Source organism: Temnothorax longispinosus, chromosome 6 (assembly GCF_030848805.1).
Source record: "Temnothorax longispinosus isolate EJ_2023e chromosome 6, Tlon_JGU_v1, whole genome shotgun sequence".
Taxonomy (NCBI): Eukaryota; Metazoa; Arthropoda; class Insecta; order Hymenoptera; family Formicidae; genus Temnothorax; species Temnothorax longispinosus.
Genome location: NC_092363.1, coordinates 23,339,078 through 23,360,891, shown reverse-complemented (window position 1 = coordinate 23,360,891; position 21,814 = coordinate 23,339,078). Strand labels below are relative to the sequence as shown.

The 21,814-nt window shown below is 31.4% G+C and overlaps 1 protein-coding gene and 1 long non-coding RNA gene across 3 annotated transcripts in view; both read left to right on the top strand.

Moving 5' to 3' along the window:
* Nucleotides 1–1,691: 1,691 nt before the first annotated feature.
* On the top strand, nt 1,692–19,634 carry LOC139814521 (uncharacterized). The gene is made up of 3 exons (XR_011732477.1): nt 1,692–1,708; nt 16,295–16,460; nt 19,497–19,634. It is a non-coding gene; the product is annotated as an uncharacterized lncRNA (long non-coding RNA).
* The window catches only part of LOC139814520 (phospholipase B1, membrane-associated-like), an 8,958-nt gene continuing 6,772 nt past the window's right edge, over nt 19,629–21,814 (top strand). The window contains exons 1-2 of one of the 2 annotated variants that reach the window (XM_071780831.1): nt 19,629–19,767; nt 20,344–20,640. In XM_071780831.1, coding sequence (XP_071636932.1) covers nt 20,352–20,640 — 289 coding nt within the window. In that variant the 5' untranslated portion in view covers nt 19,629–19,767; nt 20,344–20,351. Of the gene's footprint in view, nt 19,768–20,331; nt 20,641–21,814 lie in introns of both variants that reach the window. The other variant, XM_071780833.1, reaches the window with a different exon arrangement.

Genomic DNA, 21,814 nt, shown 5'->3' with positions numbered 1-21,814 from the left:
ATTTAAAATCAACTACACACAGTAAAAAACATTTTGTATTTGTGTTAAAATTTTCTTGTGTAGAAAGTTTTGTGTTAAATTTCTGACACAGTTGTATGTTAATTTAACATATCGTTGTTGTGTTACTTAACTTTTCTATGTTAAATTAATATTAACCATTTTTAAGAGTTAAAATAACACAATTTATATATGTAAGTGCATGAATTCTTGGTGATATATTTTATATGTTAAAGTGAACAGATAAATTGTGTTATCTTCCTTTAACCCCTAACAGTTACTATGTGTTAAATTGACATAATTCTTATGTTATTCATAAAAAAAAGATCAAAACTAAAAATAAATACTTCTCTTAAATGTTAAAATAATATCTTATCTTAATTACATTTAACATTATAGAGATGTCAATTTAACATAAACTTTGATTTCTGAAAGAGTCTAAATGTTAAATTTTTATGTTAATTTTTTACATATTATGTTTGTTATTTTTTTACATATTTGCTTTATGTTAAATTAACACGAAAATTTGAGTGGATAAATTGGGACATGTGAAATGTGTTAAATTTAACACAACATTTTTTACTGTGTATGATTTTATATAACTCAATCGCAATATTTGCGCAATGTTTGAAGTATCTGATAGTCATTTTAGAATAAATCTCGACCAGGTTTTGCTTGTAAAAATGTTTAAACAAATTTTTAAAGTATGCACACGCGCGCGCGCGCGTGTATATGTGCGAATTGATTTGATTTGTATCTTGCTGAAAATGTCATCTGTTTGATGACTTGTTTAATAACTGTACTTTGCGATTTATATACTTTGCGACGTTGCTTTTTGTTGAAAAAGCTTAAGTGCCCGGTAAAAAGGAAATTTTCATTTCATTTGCATTGCACGAGCAGTGACACTGACTGTGAGCCACACTGATAATAAATTCAACAACTCACGATAATTTTAGTAACAACAGATATTTAACGGAAAGTAAATGAGGATCTTATACATTTTATCTCCTGTCGATGGCGTCAAATGTTATTTTTAAAAAATACATATATGTTCTCTGTTTATTGGCTCTGCTTTGCAAACAACTTGTCTTTGTCGTTAATTTCATAAAAAGAATACGCCAAGATTAATAATAAACCATGATTTTGTAATAACATTGCATACGCGGTGTTGTAATAACGATACACGCGCTGTCTCTTTTTGTATTCGCCGAAGATTATTTTAATGCAAAACAATCTACGAAGGAGATGGGGAGCATAATCAGTGTGGCGAAATTCTCGATTTTTCTATCGCAATTAATGTAGGATTATTACCAGAGCCTAATTCGTCAACAGTGATTTAGTTAGTTGATATCATTGCTTTGCATAAGGCGATTTTTGTACGTTTCCGCTTTTCGATAATCTTATTTATTTGAATAAAATATATTTTGAAATTGGGCAACTATACTAGTAGCTACAGTGAAAGCAAGTCGACATGAGACAGTGTACCAGTGATAATATTTTTAGTGAATACGCATTGCTTAGTGCTAAAAAGTGTTTCTACTTAATTTCAAGTTTAGTTTCCAACTTAAAAGAAAGCTATTTCGTGAAAAAAAATTACTTAACTAACAATTGTAAATTCTGTCGTTTCTGCTCTTTCGTGATAAAAAGCCGTTTAAAATATGAAATCTTAAAAGAAAAGTTCAGAAAAAGATTTATCGGACACGTAACATACGTAAGTTATCTATATATTCTTTTCGTAATGTTATCTTGAGTATGATGTTGATAGCTATTTATAAACTTTAAGATACTATTATACATATACTAATACCATTATGTCGTAGCAATGACGCAAAATATAAAATATGAGCCCTTATGATACAATGTTAAAAACAAGTATTTTGTTCCGTGATATATAATATCAGCAATTTAATATTTAAAGCTAAGAATACGATATAATCTGCATCAGTAGCAACAGATAACTGAGTAGAGGCGGCTAAAGTGCTGACTACATAGAAACTTATATGTACACGTGCACTGGATAGATCTTGAGAGTTCGTTAATTCTTCAGTTCAACATTGCGATTCAAGCGAAAAAAATTAAATCGAAAAAATAAACTGCATCTTTTTGTGCGAGGTCTTTGCTCTTAAGAAAATTAAATTTAAAAGTTTTATGTTCAAACCTGACCCATGTAATTGAATAACTTGATTGGCGCGTCTATATTTATTTATTACTCTGCATTCTTTATTTATGCTACATTTTATTTTTGGTTGTAAATGTTAACATTGCAAGTGCAGCATTAGACTATTAGATTAACTTGACTACTGATTAACATTCATGTGAATAATCAGATATTTTTTTTATTATACGAAACATTACAAATTTTTTTTAATTCGCAAAATTTTTAATTTTTTTCTTACAATTTTTCACTTTTCTCTTACAATTCTCTAATTGCAGAAAATTATAATATAAAGATGTTTTTACATTATCATATCTAAATGGTCGGAATTTTCTGCAATTGGAATTTTATCATTATCTATCTATATATATATGTAAATTTTCTATTGTCAGCAACAAATTATTGATGTAAATTATTAATATAGATAATATCCCTGCGACAATTTTTGAAAAATGTTACAAGAATTAAAGCAGAATATACGAAAAGCGGGAAAGGGAGAAGGAGAGCATGATTGTATCTCAAAAAAGCAAATATGCTTAAAGAAGAAAGAAAAGGAATGTGACAATATATGCGAATGTAATTGGATTATCAATTTTTTATCTCGTTAACATAAAATCGGTCTATAAATTATAATCATTAATTGCAACGCATGATTGAAATTTGATATTTCCAGCACAATTGCGATTTGTTACTGTGCTTCTTCACAGTTTTGTATTAAAATCGATCAAGTTTTTTTACTTGCTGACAATTAATTTTTTTATTTGGCTCTTCGGTATGCAATTTAAAATAAGATATCTTCCCGCGATAATAATTTTTACCGGACCGCGTTTGATCATTTATTTTTTCACATTTTTTTGCAAAACTATGCTAGAATTTCTATAAAAACATGTTGCTATAAACATTTGATAAATTCAATAATATCAATGATATCAGCAGACTTTGTTGCAACATGTAATCCATACAAAGCTGTTTGTCTGGATTAATTGTAAAATAACATGCAAGATTAATGGTAAGTTTGATGAGCAAGTTTCCTGATTCTTATTGAATATCGCACTTCTCACTCCTGATCCATTGGAACAAAAGCACGTGAATCCTATTGCAAGATGCTTGACACACATACATGTTTTGATAATTCCATTATCATTACTACTTTGCATTCTTTACTCTATATTATGCACTGTCTGAAAGCCACTGGACGCTCTCTTCATGAAAGTATCAAAATATTCATAATCTTCAAGTCATAAGCAATTAAAAATTAAAATTTTTTCGCGAATTAAACTTCAGAGGGTCAAATGAAGAATAAGACTAGATATCTGAATTAATTTTAAGTGGGTATAACAATAGGTGGGTTAACAAATTTTAATTTAAAGCGCATTTACAAAGATTAAATAATACAAAAAATTTGCAATTTAAAAGTTACAATAGTAATGACTTCCTTTGGCATTTTCGCTAATAAAAAATCAAATTGATTTAAATTGACTACAAAATTTTATTTAAAAAAACATGAGTTTATATATAAGATATAATATAATTATTTAATAAAAAAAATTCAATAAATAATATAATTAATTGTAAAAAAACTTTATGTATATCTCAGTATTTTACGATAAAGTACAATAATTTTAATTATAATGGAAATTTTAAATTTTATATTTAATGACGCATTGTATTTTAAATTAGAAATAATTATTTTAAAAAATAATTATTGAAAAAATGCAATTGCATTGCAACACATTATTTAAAATAAACAATAAATAAATAAAATTTAATTTATTGACAAGGGAGATAAAAACTATTTCCGAATCTGTGATTACAATGAAATAATGAGGTAAGTGAATAATTCTATTACGATAATTTATTCTCAAAAACTGCTTTAATTCTTAATCGTAATGGTATAAAATGGCCGGACTTTCTATCTCACCCAATTCGCGTGAGATAATATATTCGTTGAATCTCAGAGTTTTAGTTTACTGAATAACTATTTGCTGACAAATATATTTATGATGATAATTAATCAAATATTTAAGATGTCAAGTTTCAAGATATTTTAAGAACTTTATCAATATGTACATCCATAAATAGTAGCATATATTTATAGATGCATGGATTACTATGCATATATTTGTTCAGTATAAGTAAGAATTCGATGTTGTCTCAATGATATACGTAAACCCATATAAACCAATAAATACCTAATTACTTTATGCTGATGTTATTGTTGCGGAAAAATATTTTAATTTAAATTGCATGTCAAAGAGCCGAGTGAAAAATTTCATTTTCATTCAGTTGTCCAGAAAAAAAAGATTTAATCTATTTACGTCAGTTTAAAGTTTAAATAATTAAAAGTCAAAAGTTATCGGAAAAAGCAACCGAAATTAACTTCTTTATTATAAAATTATCCACTTATCTTGTTTACTCAGGATTTATTCGGGAATTCAAATAGCTTTTCGCTCGCTTGTCGATGGTAAATTTCACCTGTTTAACATCGCAGTATAGTTGCGTTTAAGCGTCTTCTGATCGTAAATTAAATCAATATCATTCGCGGGTTCATCGAACCGGCAAGCGCAGCATACGTGGTTATCTAATTAACGTGAATTTTTATCGCGTTCATTACGCGGTAGATACATCAAAGTCGAACAATTGATAAGTGATCCTCTGTGCTCGTATCGTTATTACATGTAATCAACGTAAATATGTATCACTGATGTTTATATTTTGAAGATTTCAGCTGACGTACGGAAATAATAACGGTAATTCGCGTTTAGACTGTTTTACATTTATATATTATTTGCACAATGTAAAAATGAACATATCTCGTATTACGATACACAACAGGGAAAGATGTTCAATTAGTGAAATCATAAGATTCGACGATTTTATTTTACAATACATTTTTTTATCGTTATGTATATTTATAGTAATTATTATTTAATATAATTATTATTATTTTATATAATAATTATATGGTTAATAATATGATTATATAATATAGTTAATATAATGTATCATTTATTCATTGATATAAATTGATATAAATAATTATATGATACAATATTTATGTGTTTATTATTATTTATATGCAATTAAAAAATAAATTTCGTTAAATCACTTTTTGAGAGATAAGAAATTGCACGTACATATATACAGACTGATCTTCCTTTTGAACGGCGTTTCATATATGAAGCTCTATTTTCAGAAACAGATTATGGTGCAATCAACTCATTAAATGATGTATGACTTCCGCCGTGAATGCGTGTATGCTTTATACCAATCCTCACTTGCCTGTGGATTCGAAAAGTGCATTGTTTCATGATTTAAGATTTTGCGAATCCTCGCGAGTGAGAGTCAGTGATGAGAAAGGACGAAAAATTCATTCGCGATAAATACGCACATGTTGACTAAACGAGTTCTTCAGCTTGCATGTCTAATTCTGGAAATTATTTGACGAGTTAAGAGGGGCGATACGAGCTAAAAAAGAAAAAAAAGAAAGGCACCTTGTCTTATCGTTATCCCGCGTGACCGCGTTTTAGAGATTTAGTAATCTCTCATAAATATGATAGATATTGCGCTTAATTCCGCGAATCTAACGGTTCTTTTACAGAAGATTTCTTTGACCCCGAACGAACTCAATCTCAACACAGCCAGATTTCGACGATGAAAAATCATTGGAGATCATCACCTCCAAGACTCGTTACGACATTGGTCACAATATTATTGATATCCGCTCCACAAGTCAACGTCACGTGTTCCATCACAAATAATCGATATAGTCTTACAACAATTACATTATATCTACAGCAAATTTACAACGTTATAGGCTAATTGCGTTATCGTTATCTGTCACACGAGTGTAATATGATACACGGCGATATTATTTCCTCATATAATTCTCGTGTAATGCGTGTGCAATGAATCATATTTCGTTTGACTACACAATTTGACCGAGATGAGTATAAGCATTATATAACAATCGACACGTGGCTTTTACATAATCCTCTTTTGCATAATTCACAATTTTTTTACATCTGAATAGAACGGAACGCTGGAATAGGATAGTGTCACCGCGGGGTTGCAACGCGTGAAGAATAGGAGATATTCCGTTATATATCTTCTATTTTCGTTCAAGCCACGCAAATCGAACAATACGCTTTGTCATTGTAATTAATTTCTTTATCAGTAAAAAGATTTGAAAGTAACAGGATTGTAAATTTATTGCGTCAATGCTCTACTGATACATATATGCCTTCATTATTTAAGCGCAAATTACTATTTTTAGTATAAAACAGCATAGTTCACGGCTAGCGAGAAATTTATTTTATTCAAATTTATTGAATAATGGTTCTACTAACATTTTTATGTCTACTGTAGTATTATACTACTATAGTACTAATACTACTATAGTATTATGATTAGACATCGGATTTTGTTATATGCAGATTGATGAAAAAGAGCAATTAATAACTAAGATTTTGTTATTTATAATATTCAACATATTTATACCTAACATATGTTGCAGTAGAAATATGATAGATATTATAAATAACATAAATTTAGTTATTTAATTGCTCTTTTCCACCAACCTGCATAAAAAAAATCCGATATCTAATATACTATTAAATAAGTAATATTATAACATATTGTTAAAATGTGCAAGTTATAAAAAGTTATAAAAGGTACCTTACAAAAGATCCCAGAATCGAAGAACATTTTATTCGTGATGATGTTTTAAATTTTGGAAAAGGTACTCTAGGGTTGTGTAGGGTGATGTGCAACACTTTTTTTCGTTGCTCGGAAAACATATCCAAAAATCAAATTCTTGAATATATCATGGCTGTATAATGTAGAGGAAGGGAAATACTAAAATTCTGCGTGATTATAGATTTTCAAAATTTTAAATTTTTCCTAAAAATTTTTCGAGTTTTCAAAAAAACGTCTGTTTTAGCATTTTCAAATTTTCTTGGGGTGATGTGCAACACAGGTAAAATTAAGGTAAAAAATGCATGAATATCGACATCAATCGACTTAAATGTTAAATTTGGGCTTCTTAAATACAAATTAATCGAAATCTGGTGAACAAAAAATTTCACTGTGTTGTAATTGACCTCTGACAAATGGAAATTTCACAAAAAAAAATTATTTTTTATTTGATTTCTTATTTATTTATCGCTTAAAAATTAATATAATGAAAGGAAAAACGCAAAAAACTTTATTTTTTATTATCTGAATCGCAGTTGTTACAAGTAAAATAGTTGCGACCTTGCATGTCGACACAGTGTTGCACATCACCCCAAACACGCTATTTTGCGCGTAATGGCGTGACACCAACACAATGTAAGGAAATCACAAAATCGCTTTGGATTATCAAAAGCTAACTTGAAAAACTAACAATATAAAAATATTTACCTATAAGATGACTAAAACCAATTCACGAAATCACTATGAATGTGAGAAGCAAAAAAAACTTTTAGCTCGAGAAATTTAACTCGCTTTTCGTACAGCAAACCAGGGTGCGTGCTATCTCGCGAGTTATTTATCTAAAACAAGGTACTGTCGACACAAACACATAGCAGTATGCGGTTCTGTCAAATGTCGACATGCAGATCAGGAATCGGAAGTTGCACATCACCCCACACAACCCTACTTATAACTTATTAGACATTTTAATATTATGCCACGACATCCAGCAGCAATCAATATGAGGTTCTTTATAATGAATTTTGGACCACCAAGAGTATAGTATTTAATCTGATACGAAGTTTAGTCTACGATCTAAGGTAGTTGCTAATTTTAAAATCATAAGAGAGTTTCGACCTACCGTTATACATATATATATACTAACGAGCACTGATAAGCGCGTTGATTCGTTATCTTCGGAATAAAATTTCAAAGATATAACATGAAGAGGTTCGGCGTTTCCGTGCGATGATCGATTACGATTACGTTCCTTTAGAAAGTCGCGATGATCATGATTCGATCGTGACGCCAAAAAAAGAAAATTTCTAACAGAAAGTTGTTAACAAAATTGCAACTGCAATCGTTTTATTTCTGCGAACTTTACGCTGCTACAACCAGGTCAGTTAGGATATTCGCGGTTTGCCTCCATATATGTACTAGAGACGCAGAATTTACTTTCGACGCGACTTCACATTTAAAGCGGACCGAAGCGGACCCTAATACGAATTATAAATTCAGTATCGAGCTCCGAATAGCACGGAGACGCTACGCCGCATATATAGGACACGGGTTAAATCGCCGTTTCTCTCTTCACCTACAAACGTCCTGAAGTGAAATTACAAAATCATCGACTTCTTTTGCATTCTGTTATATAAAATCGTTATATAAAATCATATCGGTTTTATCGGGCCGATATTAACTTTGTTGGATCAGAAGTTCGGCGACCTTTGACACCGGCCTAGAAGACCGCATTCGGTAATTGGCGCTTTCGAAGATCAATCTAACGAAAAGAGAAGAGAGAACGACAGGGAGAAGAGGAGAGAACGACGACGAGAGGAAGATGAAGAGAGGGAAGAGCTCACTCGTCTCAACCTTGACCTCTGACAACCCCCTTTTTCCACCGACCCTCCCCGAGAGAGATTTCCTTCTCCCCCTCCCTCTCTCTCTCTCTCTCTCTCTCTCTGTTTCCCCTAACTCACATCCTCCAGTTCCGACTCCTTATATACGTCTTACCTACGCGGAAAAAACCGTCGATCGATGCCCAACAAGAGGCGCACACCGCTGCTAAAAATAGAAGTCTCCTAAATGTTGAAGCAGACCCCTCTCGCGTTCGCTCTCTCATCCTTAAATTACACTTGACTGAAGACTGTGAGAATTCGGATACTGCGCAAGAGAAGAACTGCGATGGAGCCCCTGAGAAACGCGGCGTTTTAATCCTTTGCCGCTATTGCTTTAATGCCTTGCCCGTTACGTTTCAACTGATTTCAGTTTAGTGTCGCGTGTCTTTCGTGTACTTAAATCTCGATGATATTAAATAATGGTATTCTAGCTGCCGCAAAGTGAACGATCTTATGTAATTGGTTGTAAAATAAACTTTGTATTAATAGGTTATTAAATTAATTATTAAAAGTTAATTAATTTTAAAATTTGTTAAGTTTTGATAAATAATAATTTTCTCGATATTTTTAATAACTTTATATTTTTCAAGAAACAATATATTATGTATATATCTATTTTTCGCCACCCGTATACAAGTCTGGAATATTTTATATAGGGGAGACTGTGGCAAACTTGACACTAAGCTTTTTGCCAATTTAAATCTATCGTAGAAACTTGTCTTTCCTACTGTAAATGCGTCTTTATGTGCCAGTATTATCAACGGAATTTGGTGACATTCTGAGTTATGGTGTAATTTTTAGCGTGACATAAACGTTTTTAATGGTAAAAAGTAATTTTTCTGATCTCTCGAAAATTTTTACTCTTTCATCGAGCTTTACTCTTGCGAATCTACCGGTAAGTGATTTTGATGGGAAATTCGCGATGCTCTATACGAATCTGATAACAGTTTTTGCATATTTTCAAAATTTGTATATTTTTGAAGTGACAAAAGTAAAAAACGACGTTCGGGGCAATAGTCCAGTCGCCAGGTCGATTGAGCATTTTTTTCTAGGTTCATGGCTTAAGTTAATGTTTTTTTTATGTTTTTTGGGTCGTAGAACAAGAATCTGTAAATAGTTTTTTCGTAAGTCGATGCAATAAAAAGTTATTAACAATTTATTTGTTTAAATTGTCCTAGCGATCAAACTATACATCCTATAAAAAAATAAACTGGAGAAAATTTGTTTCTCTTTTTACGACGAACAAAATGGCGTTTGAATTTTTCCAAAATCTTGATTATTGACAGAAATATGTCAATTTTTATGTAATTACTGTCTACGCGTCGCGGAGTACCCTAGGCGTGCGCGCTTGCGCTCAATTGTACCACATGAGGCGCGTTTTTGCAAGATCAGACAAGTTCAGAGTTTCAATTGTTTTAACAATACAATTGAGCACGAGCGCGTACGCCTAGGGTACTCCGCGACGCGTAGGCAGTAATTACCTAAAAACTGACATATTTCCGTCAATATTCAAGATTTTGGAAAAATTCAAACGCCATTTTGTTCGTCGTAAAAAGAAGAACAAATTTTCTCCAGTTCATTTTTTTATAGGATGTATAGTTTGATCGTTAGGGCATTTTAAACAAATAAATGGTTAATAACTTTTTATTGCATCGACTTACGAAAAAACTATTTACAGATTCTTGTTCTACGACCCAAAAAACATAAAAAAACATTAACTTAAGCCATGAACCTCGAAAAAAATGCTTAATCGACCTGGCGACTAGACTACAAAGTCGACAACACGTCGTTTTATCGGCTCCCAATAACAAATGCAGCTATAGATAGGTATATGGCCCATGACAAATATGTGCGCACGTCTAATCGCGTAAAACAATCATTGGAAATAATGAGAACAAAAATTGTTGAACATTTCATTATTTTTATCTAAACTCATGTCTGAAAAACAATTTACTTATATACTATACCAGCATTGTTTTTCAGACATGAGTTTAGATAGAAATAATTGAATGTTCAACAATTTTTGTTCTCATTATTTCCAATAATTGTTTTACTTAATTCCGAATTTTTGTACTTTCTAAATACACGATAAACAATGTATATGTTTAGTTTCAGACAATAAAAAATAAATTCCAGATCAAATTGTGTCGATCAGGCAAAGTGTCGAGTTTGTCCCGGCATTTTTTAATTTGAAAATTTGTTTTTGCGTCACTTTTCTTTTCCTGGAGACAAAACTAAGCAACGTACAGCAAAACTTCCTTAAGCAATTTTGTACCTGAAGGAACACTCTTTAAATGTGTACCATTAAATTTGCTTGAAAATTTTAATTAATTGTTAAAAATTGCTTTTGAAAAAATCGTGTCGAGTTTGCCTCGGTCTCCCCTATCTTAAATTTTTAAATCACACATAAGATTCATTCAACTATAGTTTTATGAAACTGTAATGTAGGCCTCTGTACTTGTACATTTCACCATACGTGAGATGAATATCACTCGTTTCTTCAATTGAAAACATTGTCAACACTGTTACAGTAAATTAATGAACCGATGCTAATACGGTTCAGTTGAACTGCTTCAAGCTCAGGTAGCACGTATCGTTTCCGAAATGTTTTTCAAACGCTTATAAAATGTTACCTACGTTGAAATAATGTATATGAAAGCAACATGTGCTACCTTGGATATTGACTTGATTGTAGGTACGTTGTCTACTTGTCTCTTACTGTACTCAAGTATACATATATATGTATATATATACGTATATATCCCATACATGGGGAGACGGCTGGTCTAGTGGGTAGAGCGCCAGATTCGTAATCCGGAGCAGGTTGCAATAGCCGGGTTCGAATCCCGCTAGGCCACTTAGAATTTTCTCAAGAATTTTCTCTGCTGTAACACGCTGCCCTCGCCACCTAGGTATCCCTAGATGGAAACTGGGCTCCGTCTTTCGGAAGAGACGTTAAACCGTTGGTCCAAAAGGTTAAAGTGAGAGGAGAAGGGTAGCATTGTGGAGGTTTGGGTAACGTTCATAAAAAAAAAACGCCTTGCAAACCTTGCGGGGATAAGCAATAAAGATAGTTTTATATACCATAATTCTGAATATTTTTTTTCTATCAGATGAGTATTTTATTAAAAACTAAAAAAGGTAGCTTTTCGTAGACACTATCAGTATGACAACACATGCGGAATTATTTATCTCTCTCTCAAGTACTTTATTGACAGCAAATTAAAAACTTTTTCTTCAATTTTTTTGTAAAATAGTTATCTCAATCAAATTACAAGGGAAACACCGTAATCGGTCAGGATTGGATCTTGATTGTCATTTATAATATTATTTTAAGTGATTTTTACGTGCAATTCTTCGCCTTGGCAAACCACACACCGTTACTTTCGGATATAACGCAGTCTTAACTATTAGAACAGCACAATCACATAATTAAATTGACATCACATTAATTACACTACAGGATGAAACAAAAAGATGGGAGCATACTTTGTGTGCTCGTAGGGAGGGTTGATATAAGTAATTTAAGTATAGGAATGCATGTGTGTCCGTTGAAACCTTGTTTCCATGGCGGCTGTGAAGTTGCCTAAATTTCTTGTGTAGGTAAAGTGCTTATTTTTTTATAAAGGATAGCGAAAAGTTTTATTTGAGAAAGCTGTTCAGAATTAAAAATCAGGCACTCATACCAAATTTTGAATCAATCAGCCTACTTGATGTTTGATTCATGGCATACCTAACTAATAATAAAAAAAGCAAGAACACAGAAAAAAAGAAGCGTCAAATTAACACCGGATATACTTGTATATACGCAAGAATGTATAATCTTGAAATAAGATTACATTGTGTTAAACGAAGAAAACTTGCTTGAATGAACTCATTATATAGTTCAACTAAAAAAAAAAAAATGTTGAAATAAAAAATTGAAATGTTGAAACAAAATGTTGAAATTCTTATAAGAAGATTATAGTAATCTTGCGTATATATGAAACAATCTACATCTTCTTATAAGAATTTCAACTTTTTATTTCAACTTTTTTTTCTTGGTTGAACTACATAATGACTTTATTCAAGAAAATTTTCTTTGTTTAACGCAATATAATCTCATTTCAAGATTTCCAACTTTTTCAACGTTGAAACTAAAGATATTTTCAAATAAAAAATATTCTTTTTTTTCTGTGCCAAAATATACCGATTGATTCAAAATTTGATATACGGCTCGGATTTTAATTCGAAACAGCTTTCTCAAATAAAAATTTTCGCTATCTTTTACTGAAAAGGCACTTTATCTACATAGGAAAAGGCAACTTCACTGCGCGCCGTGTAGCACAGAAATGAAATTTTAGTGGACATGCATTATTTCTATTCTCAAATTACTTATTATATATATATATATATATATATATATATATATATATATATATATATATATATATATATATATATTACCACCCCCCTCTACAAGAACACAAAGTCTGTCCTCACCTTTTTGTTACCCTGTATAACATACACAAGGAAATTAAAAATAAACGAATATGAGAAATGCGGGATATATATACATATATCCCGACCACACTGCCACTGTTTAATGCTAGCAAATGTGATTGGTAATTTCCAATGGACTAATCAACGATTAAGTTAATCGGAATTTGGTCGAAGTGGCCCTGAGGCATGTGGTGATATTTATCACAACAATGTAAGAAAGAACGTCTTTATTAGCGACGTATATAAACAATAAGTGAAAACAAGACCGATAGGCAATCAAGATTCAGCTCTGATCGATTACGATCTCTTAATTTTAAGAGAATATTCAGAATAACTATATACTTTAACAGATACAATCAACAGATGTTCAACCATGAAAGTGAGCTTCTCTTTCTCGTCTGAAGTAGACGAAAAACTAGTTAAATATATCAGTACTAACAAAGTACAATTTCGATTTGTCGTCTATAAAAAAATTCTGTATATTAATGTCCAGAATTCTTTTTCTCTTTTTCATTTCTTTTTTTACGTTTCAATAACGTCTTTTCTTTTGTAGCCCAGTTAAATTAAGATTTTTGGATGAAAAAATTGCCGGCAAGCTGGAAATTGGTATACAGGTTCATTTTAGTGTTCTTTTAAACATACTAAAAGTCCCCATACATAGAGCGTGAGCCGGCTGCGCCATCTTGAAAAAAAGAGTACAAAAATGGGTTTTTTGCGAATAACTCGGAAATTATAAGTTTTACGGGAAAGAACATTCAGAGCGAAAATGTAGCTGATAAAATTCCTCGCAATTTGGTTTTTTGTAGAACTTCGTACGACTATTAGTTCCCGAAATAGATTTTTTTTAAGCATCGGGCAAATGAGGCAAGAGCTGTTTCTTCGAGCGTTTTTTCAAAATATCTCAGTTCTGGCTGTCCGAAAGTAAAAAATGCATACAATAAAAGTGAAAGAGAATTAAATTACCTACAAAATGCATTATTTATGTTATACCGCGCGACTAATATTTCTGGAAATATTACGGTTTAAATGAAATTTTTACTTTCAGAAATTATGAGAATAAATATTTCCTCGCAATATAAGTCGGAAATGGGTAGTCCTACGTAAAAAATTGTTAAAATCAAATAGAAAGGTTATTAAATTTTCAATATTTTGGTTTTTGACCGATTTGCATACGACTAATAGTATTTTTGATATCCGTAAAAACAACGGTTTTTAGGTACACTTCTCAAAATGGCGGACTTCCGAGTTATCTTTTTTTAAAAAATACACATGTTTCTTGAAGTTTATTAAATTATCTTTAAAATGATTTTTTATTTGATGACCTTCTGTGATGAATACTTCCAGAGATATAGCCTTTTAAATATTTATTTATGTTAAAAATTTCTTAATAATTTATAGTTTTTTTTACAAAAGATGACATAAAATTACTTTAGAAAAAATAATATCGACATTTTTTCAAAAGTTTATATGCATATGTATGTGATCCTGCAGTGGAACCGGTTTTGAAATGAAAGTTTTTAAAAAATTGTCATTTCAATTATGCCTTTCTTAAGAGTTTTCGTAAAAAAAAGGGGTTTGCCACACTTTTTTTGTAATTTTCTCAGTTTCTATGAGAGATACGTACAAAATGCTTCAGACCAAATTTGAAGCTTATAAAATTTCCTGAAAAACAGTATATTCGGCATTAATATGTGACCAACAATTATACCAACAACAGATGCTAGAATAATGTTGCTCTTTTTTCCTCAGTTTACCGTAATTTTTAATGATTTAAATATTGTCAAAAAAATTTATTTGGAAATTTTTGAGGTCGGCGTAAGTTTCAAATCTCATTATACATGATGTAAGCTTCCCGTTGGTCTTTGGGTTAAATTTTTAAGACGGGTAGTATTCGAGATATAAGGCGTCAAAAGTAGCCGCAACAAATTTCTGTTTTAAAATAAATTTTTCGACAATATTTAAATCATTAAAAATTCCAGCTTGCCGGCAATTTTTTCATTCAAACGCTCAAAAATAATCTAATTTGACTGGCCTATGTCACATTTCCACGCTGAGTTCTTTGTCATCTAAAATTAATGAAATTTTAATAAGCAAACACCCTTGTGGGGAGCTTTTTATACAAAGTAATGATACGAATAGCACTATAACTTTGACCGATAGAAAATTGTCATATGACTGAATAGTGGGAATGCACTGTAAAATCCATGACCGCGATTTGACCGTGATCTGATACTTTTTGATCGTGACTTAATTGACCGTCTATTAGTGAGAGAGAGAATCGGTTTTTATTATTATCTAGACTAATTTAAAGTAAACTGTCAGTCGTTAAATTATTTTATATAAATCTTTACACCATTATTTCGTAAAACAACCGACGGTAAAATAGACGCTATACTAGTAATATATATAGTAGTCGAGATCTTGCTATGATTAGCCACAATTCGTGTAATAATACATCTATTTTTATCTTCGCAATGCCGATAAGTCCCTTTTTTTACGAAAAATAAAAAAAGTTTCCATTATTCTGCTCTATTTATATTACGTATATAGTATATGTTTTGTTCTTATTATTTATTTTTTCTTATAGACTAAATCGTGTTATACCTACTTTCCACTTTTCCCCAAATGTTTATAAAATTATTTTCGTAAAAACGTGTAATATAAGTGTATATAATGAGTAAATGTGTGTGAGTGTCCGTAATTTATTGAGCCGTAGATTTGCTAAATTCAAATAATTGTGCAGATCAGTCATCCCTTGTGGAGAGGTCGACTTATTCTTTTTTCTTTAACTATGTAAAATGTATAAAATATATTGATAAGCTATGTTTTAAATTGTAATTAAACAATTAGTTATGTTTTATATTCTATTTATTTCAATTTAATCTAAAAAATTCTTATCTTAATTCAATGTCATATTAAAGCTTGGTTTTTCTTTACGGTATTTTTTAGAACAGAAGCCATACAGTCATCTAGTTTTTGAATCTTGGACTAAAGAAGTAACAGATAAAATATAAAAATTATAATTAAACTGTAAAGAAACATCATTGAGATATTATTGTTAACATAAGAATCGTAACACATATTCCAGTGAATGCCGACAACATTATTGGTTGTGCGACTGTCGCAATCTCGCGGCACGTCGTGTAAGCGATTCATACACGGCAGAAAAATGCAACAGAAGATAAGTGATCACGTCGGATGTTACGATTCATAGATCCTTGGCGAAAGAAATCATTGAAGATCAGTTTGATTCGGTAAGAATTAGCTGATTAAACATAAGTTAATTGAAGAATTGATGAGTTGTGAGATAAGCAATTTTTTTAAACTTTATAAATAATTTAATTGTTTCTAGATTTATATAATATATATTATTAATTTCAAGAAAAGTAACAGAAAGTTAAATTAAATCACGTTTTTAATTGTTTCGTAATTTGTTGATTAATTATTTCTGTTATTTTGTTTTAATTTAATACAAAAAATTTTATTTTTTAATTTAATGTCGAAGTTGCGTTTTTCTTCACAGTGTATTCTTGTCTTGGTTAATCTATTTTTCCAATAAATCGTGTACATAACACTATAGTGTGATATGCCGCTTTAGATACGCGGAAAATATGTAAAATAGATTACATAAGTTAATGATACGAAATTGTAAATCATATGTATTTAAAAAATTAATGCTATACGAAATTACGAATGTAAGGTGCTCGTTACACATCTTTCAAATGTGAGTTTTCATCATCAGAGTGCTGCGTGCTGTCTCGTACTGCATCGGCAATCAAGAGGCTAAATACCTTGAACAATACCGTAACTAGATACATTCGGGACTCTGTATGTCAATGCTTAATGCATCGTCTTTCTCTCGAAAAGGATAAACCATCTAATATTTTCTAAGATTTCTAAATGTTTGTCCAAACAATACCTATAATATGTACAATTGCAGTGTATTACGTCACAAGTAACATATATTATTTGCATATTATTCAGTCAAATAATAATGCTGCTACTACTGTTCTGTGTCTTATTATTTACTGCAATCGAAGATCATGGATTAAATGTCAAATGCTAAATTTAATGTGTTAAATTTAATCTATCCATATCTTTCATTGTGGAATCGTGAATAAAATACAAAACGTAATGTCAGCGTTAAAATACTTTCTGACTGAATAATATACAAATAATACAAGTATATTACTTGTGACAAGTAATTTAGAAATGTATAGATAATAACAATTTGCTATCATAATTCTGCCGACATCGAAATATGATGAATACGCGAAATTTCTGGCAACAATTTTGTTGCCTTTTTGTGCTAACAGCTTTGCAAGATCTGTTGTACTTTTTGCTATTCAAGTTTATATAAACGCGCAAAGATCTTATTTATCAATTCTAATTATTTAGTTATAAATATGTTTCTATTTTCAAACATACTTAATAAAGTTATAGCTCAGATAGTTTTCTTAGAAATCTACACCGCATTCGAGATTAATGTGGAATTTCTAAAGCATAATTTGCGTGCATGTGTGTGAATGTATGTATGTGTATTTTAATGAAGAAAGAAACGATTTTCTTACAATTCATTCAACGCGCTTTATTGATGCACCGCGCACGTTGCACATTAAAATAAGTCGCAACGCGCGCTTTACAGCGCCTTACAGTGAGTCGTTGAGCTGAGACAAAAAAGGCTGCAATTTTACTGTAGACAGAAATTGTTTAATACAGAATTATTTAATACAGAAATAACAATGATTTTTATTACTACGGTGTCACGATCACGATGACACGTACGGCTTTCGATCTCAAAAGGTACATTTTTTGCTATCCAAGTTTATACAAGCGCACAAAGATCTTATTTATTAATTATTTAATTAATTAGTTTTATATATATAAATGTTTCTTTTTTCAAATATATTTAATAAAATTATAAATAACTCAGATAATTTTATTAGAAATCTACGCCGCTTTCAAGATTGATGTAAAATTACCAAAGCACAATTTGTGTGCATGTGTATGCATGTATGTGTATTATAATGAAGAAAGGAACGATTCTTATACAATTTATTCGACGCGTTTTATTAATGGACCGCGTACGTTGCACATTAAAATAAGTCGTAAGCTGAGACAAAAAAGGTGATTTTATTGTAGACAGAAATGTTTAATAAATACAGAAATATATATATATATATATATATATATATATATATATATATATATACACACACACACATATATATAACAATTATTTTTATACGCTACGCGTGCGTGATAGACCACTTTTCAGGCACTTGCAACATAAAATAGGGAGTGTAAGTCGTGTGTAAAGATGAAAATTCCCGGGTGCGGAGTTTACGCACGAGCCGAAGGCGAGTACACAAATAACTATTATATCACACGTGCGTGAAAAGTTTCTTCGAAACTGTGCGGTAATGTAAACATTATCGCACTGTTTTGACTCGTGTATGGAATCGGCCATCCGTCGCACAGACGCGCGCGCAATAATGGGCCACTTTCCACGCACTTTGTAATATAAAATAGGGTGTGTAACACGTGCGGGTTGAGAATTGGACACGAGTGCGGAGTGGACGAGTGTCCAATTCTCAACTTCCCGCACTTGTTACACAAATAACTATTATATCACTACGATGTCATGATCACAATGGCACGTGTTATTTGTTACCTTTATCAGGTAGCGAACGTATGCAGATGCAGATAATTAAAATGTAAATAAAATATTTTGCTTTACTTTGTTGTAATAGTGTAATCAATACATTTTTAATGCGAAATACTTATATTTATGAGTTTCTATCAGCAAATCGATGAATCAGATTGATTTTTCCTTTATAGGAGAAACATTCGCTGAATTCATGCTGAAAACAACTCCATCCTCCATCTTTGCGAAAGAAGATTAGCCTTTAATAAAAATTTACTAATAGCTATTGTCTTTTAGTTACTTAATAAACGCCGCATTCGGGATTGACGTGTAATTTTCAACACAATTTTCATCTATTCTTATATACAAAACACAGTGTATAAGATACCTACATCACTACAGCATTTGTGTAGTCAATATTATACCAGAATTAAGTTAATAATTTTAATTTTATTTTACGCGTACACGTTATTTAAATATGTCATAAAATATCGCTTTAATTTCTTGCTTAATTTTTTTGTTCGTCCGCGTTTCGTGTAAAATATACGCTAATCGATTATTCTGACGCCGACTACATGACTATTAAATTATTGCTCAATCTTGAAAGACTGTATCTAATGACCACAACATCATTTCACGATAGGTCATTGGATACTTCGATCTCGGATGGTGCAACACGTCCCTCTGTTGCAAAACAACAAGTTTCACAGTTCGGATGTGAACGCGGCGCCGTCAAAGCCAAACGACTTCTGGCTCATTGTCCGCACCCCGAAGAACAATGTGGAAGTGGTGGCAGTTTTATTGCGTTTTGCTGCATATATCCGTGTTGGCATCGGATAGAAAGACCGCTCTTGATACGCCCTTTAACATCATGCTCGTACGTGCCTTTCGAGAGTGATTTTTCGAGGCTTTTGGTACGTATGTTAACCATGCAGTAATACGTTATTCATGCCATTGCTAATTGTAAGAATTTAAGTACATTTTCCTCGCTAGTCGAACGACTGTTATTTTATTACAGTATGAGATGTGTACTTTATTGAATTGACTAATTACAATATCAAAATAGTCATAACTAAAATATATAATTCTTTAAAATTTGGTTGATTAGTTCTTGAGTTATATATAAGTGAAAAAAAATGTTCAAATTTCTAATTTGTACACTTTTTTTTATTATATTAGCAATTTTTTTGTTCATCCGCGTTTTGTGTAAAATATACGCTAATTGATTCTTCTGATACTGACTGATACCGACTATCATGACTATGAAATTATTCCTCAATCTTGAAAAACTAGTTTCTAATGACCACAACATCATCTACGAGGAAATCGCAAAATAGTCTTCAGTTTATTAACTTCTAGTATTTGGAAATCTCGAATTATTCAAGGTTCCTTAATTGTTCCTTGCCTAAAACAAAGTAGCCTTGTTCCCGATTGACAGACGGCGCTCAAGGTCTCGGTTAAATAACTCTGCATCCAAGCTTGTTTTGCAGGTTCGACCATGGGCCATTGGATACCTCGATCTCGGACGGTGCAATACGCTTCTGCTGCAAAATACCAAAAGGTTCACAGTTTGGGCGTGAACGCGGTGCCGTCAAAGCGAAGCGACTTTAAATTTCGGCTCATCGTCGGTTTTGCATCTCGTAGAACAATGTTGAAGTGGTGGTGGCAATTCTACTGCGCCTTGTTGCATATATCCGTATTGGCATCGGATAGAAAGACCGCTCTTGATACACCCTTTAACATCATGTTCCTCCGTGCCTTTCGAGAATGGACTTTCAATGCTTTCGGTACGTATGTTAACCAGTAATATGTTCATGCCGCACCGTACGAATTGCAAGAATCTACATTTTTTTTCGCTAGTCGCACGACTGTTATTTTATTACAGTACTGAAATTTTCCAATTTCTCTTTTGATATAAAATGCAGTTAAAATCAGAATGTCAAATTACATAGCCGTGTGCCATATATTCGATCGCCCAAAAATAGATTTCTTTTATAACTAAAATATAGAGCAGTATATGAAATGTGTACTTTATTGAATTTTACTAATTACAATATAAAAATAGTCATAACTTTTTCAAAACTATAATACTTTTAATTAAAGAGAGATATCCACTAAAGTCCGACCGAAACAATTTTTTTTAATTTTGCCCAAACCTGAAAACGAATATTCGGTTATGTGTCAATTTTGGACGAAATCAAAAACCAAAAATTGAAATTTTCATGAAAATCCTAGAAGGGTCATATATGTATGTACAACCTATACGCGCGCACATATACATAAGGGTCGTTCAGGTCAAACCTGGACTTTTAAGGGTACGAAGTAACAGAACGCATTTATAGAAGTGAAAACTACATTTATTTTTCGATATTTGGACAATAGTCCCCTGCTACATTTATGCACTGCCCCAGCGTTTCACTAATGCCTGAATAGTACAAGTAGCATAAAAAGATTTGTCCCGCCGGTTTCACATCTTTATTCACAAGAAACTTTATAATAATTTGCAGTTATATACATATATGCGTTAACACTGTTGTCCGTCATTTTGCATAACTGCCATGATTATCAATTAACCCGAAGAGCGCCGCATATACTGATGATAGGAGACTTGCCATTTACCACTATAAAAAAACTCGTCGCGATCGCATTCGTTTTATATCATGTGCGACTAAAAGTCCCGGTTTGAATTGAACGACCTTCGTACTTTTTCTTTATAAATATCATAATTTAATTATCAAAATAATAATTACAAATATTATCATAAGTACTATTACAACTCTATTATCACAACCTATAGTATGCTATATACTATCCGTAGTATTACAATCATATTATTTTAATAATAACAAAATTTCTAAACATAAAAATATTTTTTAAACAAGTTTTTGGAAAATCTGTGGAAAATAAACAGTTTTTCTACGTCATCGAAACCCAACCAAAACTCCGATTTTTGGTCAAAAC